Here is a 17197-nt window from a genome sequence, read left to right on the forward strand (position 1 = left end):
AAAGCCCAGAATTACTGGAATACCAGCACTGTTTTTTCTTACCCAGATAAGGAGCTGCGTGATGACCACGTTGCCCTTGTGGCTGGCCAGGTGCAGCGCGCTGCGTCCATCTCCTTCTCCGCAGGTCTCGTTGACCTGCTGTCGGGACCCGTGAGCAAGCAGGAGCACGACTGCACGTAGATCCTCCTCGGCGGTTGCCCTCAGCAGCTGCTGGCCCAGTGGGAGATCAGTGCAGGGCAGCGACGCCAGAAAGAGACGCTGCTCGTACTTTGCCCGGATCCAGCGCTCACGCTCCTCCCTGATGGAGAAAAGAGAAACAGACACCTTTAAGAACTGACAGCTATCTAATGGCTGTAGCATGAAGTGTCATATTGCTGCCCGAAACATGAAGCTGTAAACAGACTTTTTTGCTTTTGATTTGGACGTAAATTTAGCTTTAATACAACAACTAAACAAGCGTTTTTTGCCCTTAAATGCCCTTAAACTCTTCCTTTGAGTGTAAAATAAGACACAGCGAGAGGCAGAGGGACAGACGTGGTGAAAGGCCAAAGGACGTGGACGCATTGTTCGCCGATCGAGTATCATTAACTGCTGATCTGTCTAATCCACAACTCTGATCGCTCTAATCTCTGCTCTAATCCCTCCGTGTAAACAGCAGCTCATTCAGCCTGCTGGGATTAGTCCAGAGAGAGGACAGAGAGGAGGGAGTGTGTGGGGGCCGAACAGCCCTAGGGGAGAGATATTGAGCTGTCCCCCCTCCTCCCTTGCCCCTCTACTCTATTCTCACCCAGTAACAACACATCCTTCAGGGGTGAGATGGGAGGTTGCAGGAAATGGAGAAAGAGTAGAGGTTAAAAACTCTTCTTACTGCCTCACTCATTTTTTACTGGCACCCAAATAATCGTTCATCTAAATTTGGCTTGACTGTTCTTTAGATTCGATTGGATTCCTTTAGATTATCGTTTGTTTAGGTAGTTTTCAATATCAACAGTGAACTGAACCACAACCATAGTAACATAGTGAAGCCTCGACTTTCTGTGGTTCGGTTTGGGTTTGCACGCTCATCGACTACCAACTTGTAACTGAGAAGTCTTTAGTCAGCAAGGTAAAGGACTGATGTGAATGCCAGCATGAGTGAAGGATGTTGCTTTATTGATAGATGATGGGGCACAAAATATGCAACCAGAGTGTCTACGAGTGATCAGCTGTCAGCTACATGCTATGGGCCTCAAACAAATCTCTTTATACATGGACAGTCATCCAATGCTTACACGTTCAAAGGCACTCTAACAAGTTCAAGGTTCAACCCTCAAGCAACCAACCAAGTTAAAATGACAGAGTATTTAAAGGAATACTTTACGCTGATTTAACCCAACTCATCTGTCACTTTGGCCTCTATGTACCTGCTTTTTGAGCAGGAACTCTTGCTGCTTTAGGTCTTTCACTTCAAAACATCACAGATTAGAAAATAGAATCACAATTTCAGTGCCCCTTCTACTTGAGTCAATGTAAAATTACTGCAGACCTCTTGTTGATCTCTTACAAATCACCATTTCTGCACACAATCATGCAAATAAAGCTGGTTTTTTTTTTGCTTTTCCATTCTTTACCCTTGGACACACAACAGTTCTTGGATCTTAACTGTGATTACGGCACTTTCTACACTTAAGTCACCTGTTAAACTCTGACTCAACCCATCGTCTCCCGATAGAAGAATCTGTGTGATTATGAAATTTGGCGTAGTGTGTGGAGTAAAGTGGGGATGCTGGGAGGCTTGATGGGAGACAAACTGTGGGAACAGTGAGTGTTAAAAGTTTAAAAAAGAAGTTTTCAGTCAGTGTGGGAACCTGCAGAATCTCATTAACTCTCTTCCTGGATACCAGTGTGAGTGTGTGTGCAGGGGTGTGGTGGCGACGGCTAGCATCACGGAATGTCCCGGGGGCTTTCCCTTCCTGCCCCAGCCCAGAGAGAGAGTAGGGAGGCTGGGCTCCAGACTACGGCCGACAGCCCCCGGACAAAGCCTGGAGGTGTCGCTGGGTGTGTGTGTCTGCCTATGTTTGTTGGTGTGTGTGCTCAGCAGGGCTCTGGCCTTCTGTCCTCCAGAGGACAGGGAGGAAATGTGAGGCCACTGGACCCAGGAAACGCATGCCTTCCCCCGCCACCGGAGTTGCTAAGGGGCTGCAGAGAGCCGATGTAAGTCAGAGAAGAAGAGGGCTCAACCCTAGGTGCTCAAAGAGACAAACTGTTCTTTTCTGACTGGCTTCAAGAAGAAGCATGGCAGATTTTGTATTATTGCCATCATATTTAAAGAAGGTCTTCACCAGTATTTTGACCCAATGGTGTCCTTAACATGTCCTGAAATGACATGTCATTTACATTCAAACACATTATATATATCACTGTCCTGCCTTGAAATACCAGCATCACTGCTTTTTTAGATAACCTGTACCTGTTTTTTCACCAACAGAGCTTCAGTTCTGTCTTAGCACCCCCTGAGAACCAAAACAGGTTTGACAACCCAGTGAGGTGTTGGGGTAGAAAGCCCACTCTTGTCAGTGGTGCCAAATTAGGTGCCTGATATCAAAGACAGAATGTGGTCACCTCAGGCACACAGATCTGGATGTGTTTACTGTGTTTGTTTTGGTTCTGAATATAGTTGGTTGCTCGGTAGAAGCTTGAACTTTTAGAATCGATGTTTATTTTGGTACTGCTGTTGATTTTCTTTCTGTCAAAAGGGAGATATTCTTCCCACTGTCACCATATTTTTGCTAATAAGGTCATCTGATTGTTGGGGTTTTCTCTGCATTGTTGTAGGCTCCTTACTTTACAGTATGAAACACCTTGAAGCAACTGCTGGTGTGATTTTAGCACTATATAAATAAGAATTGAATTGTATCTTTCCCTATTTGTTTTTTTTGTTTTTTCTTTAGCATTCTTTTGGTTCTTCAATTTGTTTGGTGGTTTATTTATTTATGTATTTGGAATTTGTTTACTGTATGTTTGAGTGGTTGTGTTTGCTGGGTTATTGACAGTGTGTGCGGGTATTTGTTTATGGAGTGTTTAGTAGTTTGTTCACAGTATGTTTATATGAGTTTGGTTATTTGTTGAGCTTCTGTTCTGTGGTTTGTTTACTGCACATTTGATTTTGCATTTTATTCTTCCTGTTCGTTTGTGTTTTGGTTGGAGAGTTTTTAGCGTGTGAGTTTATTGACTTCTTATTTTTTGTACGAGTCGTTTTGTTTTGGTTATTGTTTAGCATATGTGTAGTTGTTTGTTTGGCTGCGTGTTTGGTGTGTGTGTGTGTCGCAGTAAACAGTGACTCTCCTTCATCACAAGCTAACGAGTCTTGAAAACACACAGCTCTGGACAGTGGAGAGGCTAATTGCACTAATTAACCACACAGAGCGTGTGTGTGTGTGTGCGTGTGTGACACTATGTGTTAACATGTGTCTGAATGTACGTGCTCATATTTTGTGTGTTAATCTGTGTGTGTGTGTGTCTCTTTTCACATCCCATTAGACAAAGAGCTGTGCCCCTGCACCAAGGCATGCTGGGTAGATAATTAAACATGAGTCCCGGTGAGATCGCTTGTGACAGGAAAACACACACACACACACACACTGCAAGTATGTCAAGCAGAGCCCAGAGGGGTTATAATGTGTGTTTGTGTGTGTCAGTCAGTTAAATTAAATGATAAAAACTGCACCAGCCAGAGGAAACAAGCCTTCATGCATCTACTGTTTCTACTGTCCTCACTGCTCCGTTCACACAAACTCGAGCTCCTCCTGAATGAGCTCATGTCGGACGATTAGTAGGAACACGACTCTGACCTTCAGTTTATGCTGTTTTCACAGGATCTCATGTGGGCTGTCCCTTTGTGTGGTTCATGTTTTCACCGTTTCATTGCTGTAATGCTACTTTAATTTTTATTATGGCTTTGGGCATGGCATCACTGGTCTGTGGTTTGGTCTGCTAATTTGTTCTTAATAAAAGCCGTAGCATCTAAATTTATCCCAGACTTTATTCACCTCAGATGTCTTGTTCTAATAGAATCTGCAGGTTTTTTTCACGAGGTTTTCAAATCTTCTCACAACTAAGATTTTCAGTACAAAGCTACAAACACCAGATACAAGTTTAAAAGCTGGAATTTTCAGTGAGAACGCTCCATCAAGTTGAATTTCCAAATTGGAAAGTTGCAGAAGTCACACCAGACCTGATTTGCAATCCAGCGAGTGTAAACTGGAGTTGTTGTGCATTTGTGACTTGCTAAATAATAGCGCACAACACAGAATAGAAGAGGCTCTGTCTGTCAGCACAGTTTTAAAGTGCAGAAAAACAGGCACTGAGTTGTACTTTAGGTAGTATTGTGGAGTAAAATAAACCTTTTTTTCCTACTACTACTATTGAAATGTGACCAGTGAGGTATGATGTCTTGACCCTCGAGTTAAAAAAATTCATTGTGACTTGGTAACATTAACTCCTTTGACTTTTGGCTTCACTACAGTGGATCATCTGCCTCCATCTCACCCACTTTAACAACATCCATGAATCTTCTCTGAGGTCTTCCTGTTTTCCTCTGGCCTGCCAGTTTCAATTATCCACCCTCCCTCCTCTGCACATGTACAAACCAATTCAGCCTCACCTCCCTAACCTGAGCTGTCCCTCCGATGTACTCGTTTCTAACCCCGTCCATCCTGGTTACTAACAATGACAATGTTAGCACCTTCAACTCTGTCACCTCCTGCTGTCTTTTTGTTCATACCACCTTCTCCAAATCAAAATCAAGCAGGAAGTGTGTAATGTTATCTTCCTGAGTATTTGGCGTCAGTTTTAATTCCAAAATCCAAACAAACTTTATAAATCCAATGTTCTGCTGACGTTAAACATAGTTAGATATTGGTCATACTCCGGTTTGTTCTGATAGAGGATAAAAATGAAAGAATCCCTTTGGCTAAACATGACAATCACAATTACATTATTTAAATAAAACCCTTTAAGTTAGTGTTTTGGATTGTCTTGATGCTAGCAGTGAAAAACAGAAGAATAAAACAGCAGAGTCAACTTTCTTGATGGAAACTGAAAATCTGAAGTTATACGGATGATAATAAACTTTTCAAGAGGCTTTGTGTCTTAGTGTAGCTGCTGCACCCTGTTGAAACATTAGCTGAGTGGACCTGTTGATTGACAGCTCCATCAGCGGCTGTGTTGTGGTGTTGGGTCTCGGTCTCTGTTGGAGACAGTGGGGCATAGTGTGATTTTGTTTGGGGGTCACTCAGGGCGCCACACTGGGCCCACTGTGCTTCTCCGATTTCCTGTCTGTTGTTTGAGCTCTGGAGACCTCTCATTGTGTGTGTGCGTGTATCCAGTGTGTGTGTCAATGTTACCCCTGAGCGGCCGCTTTGTTCCGCTGTGTTTACATACACACCGAGTTTCCTGCCCAGCTAAAGCCAGAGGCCCGGCCGAGTGACCGACCACCGTTGGACGTCCCACCAGCTGCTCCCCCACCGCTCTGTGTGTGTGTGTTTAAGAGGGTCATCTGCCCACGACCCCACAACACAGCATTGACAGAGAGCTGAATACCAGCACACACACCCCGATAATCACACCAGGCTAATTACCATAATTACCACCAAACAAAACCTGAAGAGACCTGACACCAGAAAGAGCCCGATGGATCCTCAACAGCAGAAATGAACACTTTGAATACAGTTTGATGGAAGCAAGAGCAAAGACTTCTACTTAGTAACTCAACAATAATTTCTCAAGTTTTAGGATAAATAAAATGTATCTTATCCTTTTTTATATTTATATTTGTCAGGTATAACAAGTGGAAAATTAATCTGATGACTAATTTTATTTAGAACCTCACAAAACCAGAAATGTGGCCATTTCAACTTAAAAAAAAAAAACAACAACAAAAAACTTTGATACTCAAAGTCAATACTCCTTTCTAATCTGTCTCAAATTCTACCAGCAAGAAAATCACCACAAACACAGTGAGGGCTAAACTGTCGCTGTTTGCTATCTTTTCTTTCACTGTTCTATTGTTCTGGCTTCACTGAGGCCTCCCCTCTGCAAATACACTGTCTGGATGCCAGATGACTAAAATATGCCACTCAAGTGTTTCAGGACTCACTCACCAGCCACTTGGTTCGATACACCTGTTCATCAGTTGCTTTTAAAGCAAATATCTAAATCAGACAATCACACAGGAGCAACTCAATGTATTCAGGTAGATATGGTCGAGGGGACATGATGTTCAAACAGGGCATCAGAATGAGAAAAAGATATTATTTCCACCTTGAACACTCCTGGTTCCACCTGGTTGTTGGTCCAAACATTTAATAAACTGCTGAACTACCAGGATTTTATCACACAACCACTTCTAGGGCTCACAGAGAATGATCTGAAAACAAGAAAATACCCAGTGAGCAGCGTTTCTCTGAGAGAAGTCTGAGAATAACTCAAACTTTGAGTAACTCAAATAACCACCGAGCGCATCTCTGAAAGCAGAGCATGTCACACCCTGAAGTGGGTGGAGTACAGAAGTAGAAGACCACACCTGGGTGCCACCTTTGTCAGCTAAACAAAAAGATTGAGGTTAAAATTTAAAAACAGATTGGAAAAACACTAGCTAACCATTTAGGATGTGGTGGATCGGAGGATTCTCATCATGGATGTGCAGCCGATCAGCAGCAGCTGTGTTACGCTATCATGTCAATGTGGACCAAAACCTGTGTTTCCAGCATCTTTGTGAATCTCTACATTGCTGTAAAGCACAAAGAGTCCAACCCAGTAGGGGGTTAAACATATATCTAACAGATTTGGTAATGTCCTGTCTGAGTTTTTCATGCATGAAGTAAAAATAAAGAAAAGTTAAATGCAGATAAAAAGAGTATTCTCCAGCTCAGCTCAGCCTGCAGAGAGAAGCTGAGATGTATGAGCCACCACACTGCTGTTAAAGCCCGTCATTAATTACAGAGAGTGTGTGTGTGTGTGTGTGTGTGTGTGTGTGTGTGTGTGTGTGTGTGTGTGTGTGTGTGTGTGTGGTAATGAGCGGTAGGATTCGGGGGTTAAGAGTGACATGGTGTCAGTGGCTTCTCTTCTAGCCTAATTAGCCCTCTAATTAATAGATTAATAGATAGATAGAGAGCGTGGATAAGAGCATCAGCTAGCTGCCTGACCTAATGTACATTTAAGATAAATCACCGTCAAATGGAGGGGCTTCTAACAAGGTGAGGAGCAAAATGAGCCACTAATTCTGCTTTAAATCCATGCAGAAAACATGCGTGCTTTGTTTTATCTTACAGCAGAAAAGAGAAGATGAGACGAAAGAAGAAGAGAAGAGGCTGAAATCAATTAGCCTTTCTAGCTGGTCGTTAGCTGCCCTTGGATAGGCACAGATAATTAAAGGGAGGGTGGTGGGGTGAGAAAGGTCTCTGTGTGGGGAGGGAGGGGTGAGTTGGGCTGAAGTCAGCCATGAGACTGTATTAGACAGATATGGAGGGGTTAATTCGGACAGGAGAGACAGAGATGATGCAAATGAGGAGAGAAAGAGTGGGAGAAGAGGTGGAGGAGAAATGGAGCAAACCGATGGGAAGCTGATCTCTGGGGTGAAACGCAATGCTCCAGTGATGCTGCACAGATACTGAAGGGGGGAGGAAAGGGGGAGTTTTCATAAAAAGAGGTGGAAAAGGAGAAGCAACCACAGATATAAAGGAAGAGACCCAAGGAGAGAGAGACAGCAGGAAGGTAAAAATATCAGGGGCATCTTCTCTAGTGTAAAAGAAATATCCACTGCATATTGCAATGATAGTAGTCCAGGAATGCATCAACGTTAGCTTGTCATGACCACAACTGGACAATGGAAACAAATCGGTCCAACACCATCTTGGAGGTAGATTATAAATCAGAAACAGGAGGACTCAACAAGAATAAAGTTCTGCTTAATTTGTAGCTGTTGAACAAATCAGGAATGTTAACTCGTTTCCGAACCATGTACGAAACTTTGACATGACCTTCATTTCATTATTCTCAAGAAAACACTCGTCCTATTGGGAAAGTTTCCCAAAGATACCTTTAATCCAAGGAGAAGACACTCCTTACCCTTTAATAGCATATTCAAAGCTGTGAAAGGGTAATTGTCTTGTCCTCAAATATCAGACTTCTCACAATTTTTAAAATGCAATTTCCAGAAAAAAAAAATCGATATCTGGGTTATAACAGCACCTTTTTGGCACTGAAGTCTGGCCCATTTGGTTTAGAGACATCTAAGATCTGACGAGATCACGATGATATGGCCATGAATCACATGTGAAGATGCCTTGAATTTGTCCATACATTTATATTCAGTATTTTTGACAATTAAAGAGCCTACATGTTTTATCTGAATCAAAAGTCTGCAAACAAAGATTAAACCTCTTGATTCTTTCATAAATAAATAATATTTGGATAAGTGGTTCTTTGATCAAGATGTAACAAGCCTGCACACTGTCATATTAACAGGTATACATACTGCTATTGGCTTTTAAAATAGTTCTCCCAAGTCTCAGCTATCAGGATACCACAAAAACAAACTAAACCCCTCCCCCAAAAATAAACCCCCCACTAAGAATAGGGTCACTTTTTATTACTGACTTTGCCCTAACAGGGTTGGATGCTCTATTCAATGTTGACTGCTCCTGTTGGGAATAACCTGACTTACTGTCTACATCAAACTGAAAAAGGCTTCCTCTGTGGGAATTTCAGGGCCTCCTGTCACCGGTCCAAAAGAGGAAGTGGCCTCAGCAAAGACAGTGGTGACCCTGAAGGCTTGGGCCTCGTGGCCGGGAAAGCCATTAACGTTTGCTACTAGATTAGCTGGATGCAGATGAGTGGACCTGTCTGACCACAAAAGGGCGGGGGGGGGGGGTTAACGCAGTAACAGGGTTTGGACAGGACAAAGCCAAGAGCCAGATTAATCAGTAGCTCGATTTAAAACACATCAAGGTGAGATTTTATTGTAGCACAGGAGGCAGCGGAGGGGGGGAAAAAAAAGGCAGCTAATGATTAAAACAGGGGTTTTACTGCAAATATTACCATTATGTACAAGATAAAAACAATAGCCTGATCTAAAAATACATATATTAAACATTAATAGACATTTAAACGGTGCAACAGCTCAGCTGATGCAACATTTCTGAGGCCGGTGATGTATCTGAAATCATCTGATATGGGTCTGTTTGTATGTGTCAGGCAAAGCTTAATTTTAACTTCTTTCATAAAGTAACACCAACTTGTGCTTTAAATACCTTTGTTTTAAGTGTCCTGTTACTCTGATTGGCAAATGAAAAAATATATTAAGTTTACAGATAATCAAAACTGATGCTACAGCTTCGTAAAACACGTAATTGATAAGTTACTATCAAAACATGTAGTTTCTCTAATGGCCACTAGAGGCAGGCTCCAAAAGTGAGTCCATCCGGTGTGATGAAGGCTTTAAAACAGGACTCTTTAAACCAGTAGGCCAGCGGTCCCCAACCCCTGGGCCAAATCAAATCAAATCACTTTTTATTGTCACATCACATGTGCAGGCACACTGGCACAGCACATGCGAGTGAAATTCTTGTGTGCGAGCCCCACAAGCAACAGAGATGTGCAAACACAACAACACAAACGAGCAAAATACAAGAATGGCCAACCTGAAACTAATAAATATATGTACAATATATAATAGTGTATGCATTTCTGGATGTGTATACTAAATATTTTCCTACGTGTGTGTGTGTGTGTGTGTGTGTGTGTGTATACACATTTTACAAATTAAATAGTAAAAAATAAAAAAAATAAAAATAATAATAATAAAATATATAAAATATACAGAGTTGAATATGTGCAAAACAAGTGGCATTTATATAAAGTGTGGAGTGCATAATGTTGAAGTTCCAGTAGTGAAGCTGAGGTGTCTATGACGTGTTCAGCAGTCTGATGGCCTGGTGGAAAAAGCTGTCTCTCAGTCTGCTGGTACAGGACCGGATGCTGCAGAGCCTCCTTCCTGATGGAAGTAGTCTGAACAGTTTATGGCTGGGGTGACTGGAGTCCTTGATGATCCTCCCCGCTTTCCTCAGGCAGCGCTTCCTGTAGATGTCTTGGAGGGAGGGAAGCTCACCTCCAATTATCCGTTCAGAGCACCGCACTACTCGCTGGAGAGCTTTGCAGTTGTAGGCGGTGCTGTTGCCATACCAGGTGGTGATGCATCCAGTGAGGATGCTCTCAATGGCACAGTGATAGAAGGTCCTGAGGATGCGGGGGCTCATGCCGAATCTTTTCAGTCTCCTGAGAAAGAAGAGGCGCTGCTGCGCCTTCTTCACTGTTTTGTTTGTGTGTACTGACCACGTAAGATCCTCAGCCAGATGTACTCCAAGGAACCGGAAGCTGCTCACTCTCTCCACAGCAGCGCCGTTGATGGTGATGGGGGTGTGTACTTCTCTGCACCTCCGGAAGTCCACTATCAACTCCTTTGTCTTTGCGACGTTGAGGGTGAGATGGTTGTCTTGACACCAGTGGGTCAGGGCGCTGACCTCCTCCCTGTAAGCCGTCTCATCACCGTTGGTGATAAGACCCACCACTGTAGTGTCGTCCGCAAACTTCACAATGATGTTGGAGCTGTTAGTGGCTGTGCAGTCGTAGGTGTAGAGTGAGTACAGGAGAGGGCTCAGTACACACCCCTGTGGAGCACCAGTGTTCAGTGTGATGGGGGATGAGGTGATGCTGCCCAGTCTGACCACCTGGCGTCTGTCAGACAGGAAGCTAAGGATCCAGCTGCAGAGGGAGCTGCTCAGTCCTAGATCCTGCAGTTTCCTGTCCAGCTTCGAGGGAACGATGGTATTGAATGCTGAGCTGTAATCTACAAACAGCATTCTCACATACGTGTCTCTCTTCTCCAGGTGTGACAGGGCAGTGTGTAGTGTCAGGGCTATGGCATCATCAGTGGACCTGTTGTGGCGGTATGCAAACTGTAGAGGGTCCAGTGAGTCGGGTAGTGCAGAGCAGATGAAGTCCCTGACCAGCTTCTCGAAGCATTTGCTTACGATGGGGGTCAGGGCTACAAGTCGCCAGTCGTTCAATGAGGAGATGGTGGAGGATTTGGGTACAGGGACGATGGTGGCCATTTTGAAGCAGGCTGGGACTACAGACAGAGAGAGGGAAAGGTTGAAGATGTGTGTGAACACTCCAGCCAGCTGAGCCGCGCATGACTTGAGGACGCGGCTGGGAATCCCGTCCGGACCAGTAGCTTTGCGCGCGTTCACCTTCCTGAAGCACTTCCGCACATCCTCCTCAGACACAGTGTGCGCACTGACGTCATCCGCGGTGCGCACACTGTCCGGTCTCATGGTGTTCGCTGCGTCGAATCTAGCGTAGAATACGTTTAGATCCTCACACAGAGAGGCCGTGGTCTGCGGTGTGCTGGTTTTCCCTCTAAAGTCTGGACCGGTTTGGTACCCAGCCGCGAGATTTTAGGCTCGGGATGAAATTGATGGTGTTCAGGGTTTTTATCGTTAACTCTGTTTCCCTGGGTCTTTTATTTTGAAATAAATATTTAGGCGTTACCATAGCTACACAGCAAAATCTCCAGTGTTAAATTAACACTGGAGAGTGTCTATATGGGTCCACACCTCTGAATGTTAAATACAACACTGTTGAGTGTTAAATTAACACTTTTGACAGTGTTATATGTTTAAAAGTAACCTAGTCAGTTTTGAAGATTAACAATGGCTAACACTGAGCAGTGCTGATTTTCTAACACTGGAATATTTCTAACATTTTGAGTTATTTTCCAGTGTTAGAAAATCAGCACTGCTCAGTGTTAGCCATTGTTAATCTTCAAAACTGACTAGGTTACTTTTAAACATATAACACTGTCAAAAGTGTTAATTCAACACTCAACAGTGTTGTATTTAACACCCAGAGGTGTGGACCCATATAGACACTCTCCAGTGTTAATTTAACACTGGAGATTTTGCTGTGTACCAGCGAGCATTAAGGGGCAGAGAGGAGGATGTTACTCTCAATGTTTTTGGTGCATTTCAGGAGGACGCTGCTAATACACTTTTTTATAATACACAATTACACAGTGAATTCGCGTTTATTCTTATATTTACAAAATACGACCAAGACAAAAACTGTGGTATCGTTTTATTTTGTTGTATTTATCCGAGACACCTTAAAGGCCGGTCCATATAAATATTGTCTGACATTAAACCGGTCCGTGGCGCAAAAATGGTTGGGGACCACTGCAGTGGGTGATGTCACAGTAACTGTGTCCAATTTATATTCTTCAGATTTTAATATCTAAGGAATACGGTTGGTCATTTGTCTTTTCAATGTTCTGTTGGTGGGAATACTGATGGAAACAAGTCCTACCATTCTATTATTGAACAAGTCTGTTGTATTTTAATAGATATTTATGAAATCCAAACTCTTTAAAAATACCCTGAGAATTTAACTTCTTGGACAAACATCCAACCCTTTTCCTCACCCGAACAAAGTCCTCTTTTCTGTGCTTTGCTTTCATTTCTGAGGCATAAAACGCGTTCACTAAATGCATGAGTGAAAACCACAAACAAATCACTTCCTTCTAAAAGATGTGAACACAATGTGTGAATTAGCACAAATCACAAATAAAAGAGGACAATTTTTCTTAAGTGTATCGTCATGGCTCAGTGTTTGAAATGTTTACCAGCCGGCCGCAGCTCGCAGTGAACCCATTCAATCCAAACACATTACCGGCCGACGCGAGGAGAACTCTGTCCTCGAGTTTTTCCACCCCCTTTCTCCCTTTTCTTTATTGTATGAGCAATTTGCCGACTGAGCCAATTAGCCAAAGGGAGGAGGGGGAGCGGGGAGGAAGGGGGACTCGTACCGACGGCGCACAGATTCATTTCTGCTCCAGGAGCCAGCCCCCGCTGGCTTACGGCGAGCAGGAGCCCAGAGAATCCGGCGAGCTGAGAGGACGGACCGAGTCACGCATGTGGAGAGCGTTATTTATTTCTTCATTATTAAAATAAGGCAGGGGAGGGAGGGCAGAGGACAGCGAGGTTAATCTGATGACTCAGGCATAAAGAATGTGCATTTAGTTTGTGCTTTTAGCCCGCATTAGCATAACTTCGCCGCGATGACAAACGATGAATGGTCCGGTGATTGGCTCGTGTCAGCAGGCTTAATGTCAATAGTAAATTGGAGGGCTTGTTAGGCGAGTCGGGGGACGCGGTTACGAACAGCGGCGGGGCAGTCATGTACAAAATAATGTCTATTAGGACTAATTTAATCAAGGCCTCCCTTTTACAGATGAATTAGAATGTAGGGGCCAATTATTTTTCAACGTTTGCACTGGCCCTGCCTGTCAGGAGGCTTCCTCTCTGCGAGTGTGTGTGTGTGTGCGCGCGCGGGTGTGTGTGCGCTGTTTAAAATGCAGGCCATGGGGCCGCCTCGGATCTGCAGGGGCTGCAGATAATAACAGAGAGATGATGGTAGGCGGGATCAGCTAGTTATCCGCTGCAGATGAAACAGAGCCCGGCTCGATCTGCACAAATGGATACACGAGCACACATGTATGCAGATAATCCCACGCATGCATACGGATACAGAGTGAGTCCGGCCTCATGGGAGACACGGTGACATCTATTTCAGGCCTGACACTTCTGCCCACATGCATGTTAAATAGGGTGGCTGTAGTTCAGGTGGCAAAGCTGGGTGTTCACTAAATGCAGGGTTGGAGGTGTGATGCCTGATTCTTTAAACACATTTACTCCACTGCCTTTGGTGTCTGGACCTATTCTGCTAATTCACAGCTCTTAGACTAAAGTAGTTTTGATTTAGGGTTCAAAGTACTTCGTACAGCCCATCAGTTCATACTATTACTTACGAAGGGCAGACAAGTAAACTACCTCCCTCCAGGTATTCATACCTGAACACAGTAACAAAAAACTGCAGTAAACGAATTAAATATGATAGAAAATTTGAACTATGGGCAAATGTTTAGGGTTTGGATTGAGTTTGGTTCAGAAAATCGATGCTACATTTCAACTGAAGTCTCATATACTTTGGCCAAAAGTCCACTAACAGAGCAGGCTGTACTCGGCCCTGTTTGGAGCCCCTAAGCTCAACAGCACTCAGTCAGTCAGTCAGCAGTTTCTGTAGCAAAATGAGGCTAACATACAACAAATTAACAAAAATTTCAAACTGCCCCTATTCCTTAAAAAGAGCTGATGAATAATAGAAATATGTGATAATCTTTTGTGTTTTTATGCATGAACCGCCAACATGAATTAAAATGAGGTGGCCGCAAACACCTCTGACACCCGAGGGAGGCTAAGGACCTCCATCAGTGACTGGCTGTAATTAATAACTTCAAATCGTCCTGTATCACCATCTGATCTGCATGTGTCCATCTCAAATCACACCAGTCCAATCTGTGTTATGATCACACAGTAGAGAGGGGGAGGTGTGTGTGTGAGTGGAGGATATCAGTTTGGGTTTTATGGGATATGAAGCAGGGCTGTCCCCTCCTCCCCACCACTGGCTCTGACCCTGGGGGGCAATTATGTTGTGATGTGGCTGCCCCATTCCTCCTGGTCGCCCCATCTGGTCCCCTGAGCCCAATCCTGCTGCCTTGTCGGGCCGCCCGCTGCACCTGCACCCCGGTCCAGATTAAAAGCCCCCGGTCTAATTTTAAATCTGTTAGCGCTGGCCTTTTCTTAGGGGGGAACAAGACTAATCTGTTCCCATAAAGGGCCCTTTTTCTTTCCCCTCTCCTGGCTCCCAGCGCCGACAGACCTGCTGCTGAATTATTACTGGCCACGCATTTGTCATGCGGGCCCCGATGTTAAGTGCGTGGCGGCACCGCGATGCATGGCCCTGCGAGTTCATCCTTTTGCCGACCTCATTCATGCTCATTTTTCTACTGTCTAATTAAGGTGTGGCTCCCCAGCATCTACATACCTCTGCCTCCCCCTGTTGTTCACACTGAAAACTGATGTGACGGCTTTCAGCAGGATGTAAACTCTTTTTTAAAATCTGTTAACGAGCAGTGAATTGATAGTAATAATAAACCTGTTTGAATCCTTGATATCACCATGATTCATGATTCAGAGGCGCATATACTGCTGGTAGTATGGCTGCAGGTAACTGACTGGAAGCACTGGACAGCGTTTGGTTTATCATCTCCATCTCAGCAGAAGATCTCAGTGAAACAATGAACACAGGCTTTGAGCATACTCAGATGTGTGTGTGTGTGTGTACATAAACAGGGGAAGACGCTGACCCTCTGCGACAGACTACCAAAGGTCAGCAGTTGGCGTGAGAGAAGTAACGGTGGAGGGGGAGGGAGGGAGCCGCCAACCATGTTGCCAGCAATCACCTTCCCAGTCCAGTGGCCAGGAGCTTGGATTAGCGGTGCTGTCACTTGCTGTCCGCTCAGGCCTGCTAACACGCTGAGCCCGAGCAGGCCTAAGGTGCTGGTGTTGATGCGCCACTTGACACGTAATTAAAACAATGAGCCGCGGCGCCGAGAACCGGAGACTCGGGGTGTTGCGGCAGCAGTGTCGACGGAGCCTGCGAGGCCCCTGTGGGTGCTCCGGGATGGGCAGAGAGCCCAAACTTAGCAGCCCCTTCAGCGGTGGCCTCAGCTGGGCCGTGGCACCGGGCGACCACGCCAGCTGAGGTGATGACGGCTGACCGCGGGGCAGCCAGAGGTTAATGGGAACGTTTAGAGGACAACGGAGCCTTTTTGTGGTTTGTGAGCAGCAAGAAAATAAATACTTCTAACAGGATCCCTCTGGCGCAGCAGAGCTGGCACAGTTGGTGTTCATCCACACTGTACCCAACCTGCCCTGTTCCCTTCTTTGCCACTGCGAGCGACGCACGTCAACAAGTATCTCCCCTCACTGTGAAGCATTGCAGCGCTGAGCAGGCGTGGCAAGACCTTGCATTCGGCGCGATGAGCTCCAGCCCTAAAACGATTAGCAGCGACAGTACTCGCTCCTCATCCTCACCGCGACTCGCTGATGTTAATGAGACCTGGACCAGCCGTCGCTGTGGGCAGACGCGCGGGGAGGAGGACGAACCGGGGAAGATAAAGAGATGATGACAACAGCTGGAGATGGCGGGGCTCGGCCCTGTCACATATCTCATTGCATGGGGGGGCGACGCCACGGAGGTGAGGCGCGATCTCTCCGAACATAATTCCTCCCTCCGGTCCACCGGGGGAGTTGACAGAGGAGGGGAGGAGAGAAAAAAAATGGAGGAGTTTAATACTGACGGTCATACTAATGCGCCTCCTCTTCTCATCCATCCAACCTCCTCCCAGCATCACTTCTTTTTTCCCTCCAAATTTCTGCCTCCTCTTTGTTTTCTACCTATCTTCCCCTCACCTTTCGTTGTACCTCCCTCTTGTTCTGCCATTCTACACGCTTCCTCTTTCTTCCGTCCATTCCTTTCCTTTCCTCTAATTCTCACTCTTCCTCCTTCTCTCCACCCCCCCCACCAAACCTCCAAACAGGACCTAATTGGGAGGCGAGAGTGGGGGGCCAGACCTTGACAGACAGGAGGTCAGCGTAATTGCTGCTGGCCATATTTAACATTAAGATAATCAGGCCATTAATTACCCTTTGGATCATTAAATCAGCCACTTGCAAAATGAAATTTCGGCCTCTATTACTCACTTGAGAGACCACGAGGGGAGGGCATTTTTCCATCTATCAGCCACCCCTCCCAACCTCCTCTTCCCTTACTCTCCCTCCCATCCCTCCTGCTGCCTGGACAAAGCCTCTGCCGGCCTTGTCTCGTTCCTCAACCAATTCCTCTTCTTTTACACAGGTTTTAGTCACGGTTCTTGTTGAATGTGGAGAGATTTATGATTTGGATGATGTTTTCACATATTTGCAGTAATTTAGTGCACAATGCAAGAGGACGTTAAGCCACTAAATGATGTAAGTAGATGCATTTCCATACCAAAAATGGTAAATATGTCAACAGCAGAGTGGGGCTCCACAACTCCTCATCCTCATGTCGATTTTAGGTTTATTTACTTTTGAGTGTAACTCAAATCTGGCCACATTTACACTATTTTCTGAAGTTACACAGTTTAACTACAACATTTCATTAATCTGATCGACTCTTCCTTCGAAGGCTACAGGCCAGGACATGTTGGTCAAGCAAT

The 17197-nt window shown here is 44.9% G+C and overlaps 1 protein-coding gene across 7 annotated transcripts in view; it reads right to left on the bottom strand.

The window, feature by feature from the left end:
* Nucleotides 1-17197, bottom strand: part of agap1 (ArfGAP with GTPase domain, ankyrin repeat and PH domain 1) — a 139519-nt gene that overhangs the window by 4963 nt on the left and 117359 nt on the right. For 6 of the 7 annotated variants that reach the window (XM_080297830.1, XM_026158516.2, XM_026158518.2 and 3 more), the window contains one exon: nt 43-298. In XM_080297830.1, the coding sequence (XP_080153956.1) occupies nt 43-298 (256 nt within the window). Of the gene's footprint in view, nt 1-42; nt 299-10843; nt 11168-17197 lie in introns of those variants that run through there. The other variant, XM_080297831.1, reaches the window with a different exon arrangement.

Source organism: Astatotilapia calliptera, chromosome 23 (assembly GCF_964374335.1).
Source record: "Astatotilapia calliptera chromosome 23, fAstCal68.1, whole genome shotgun sequence".
Lineage (NCBI taxonomy): Eukaryota > Metazoa > Chordata > Actinopteri > Cichliformes > Cichlidae > Astatotilapia > Astatotilapia calliptera.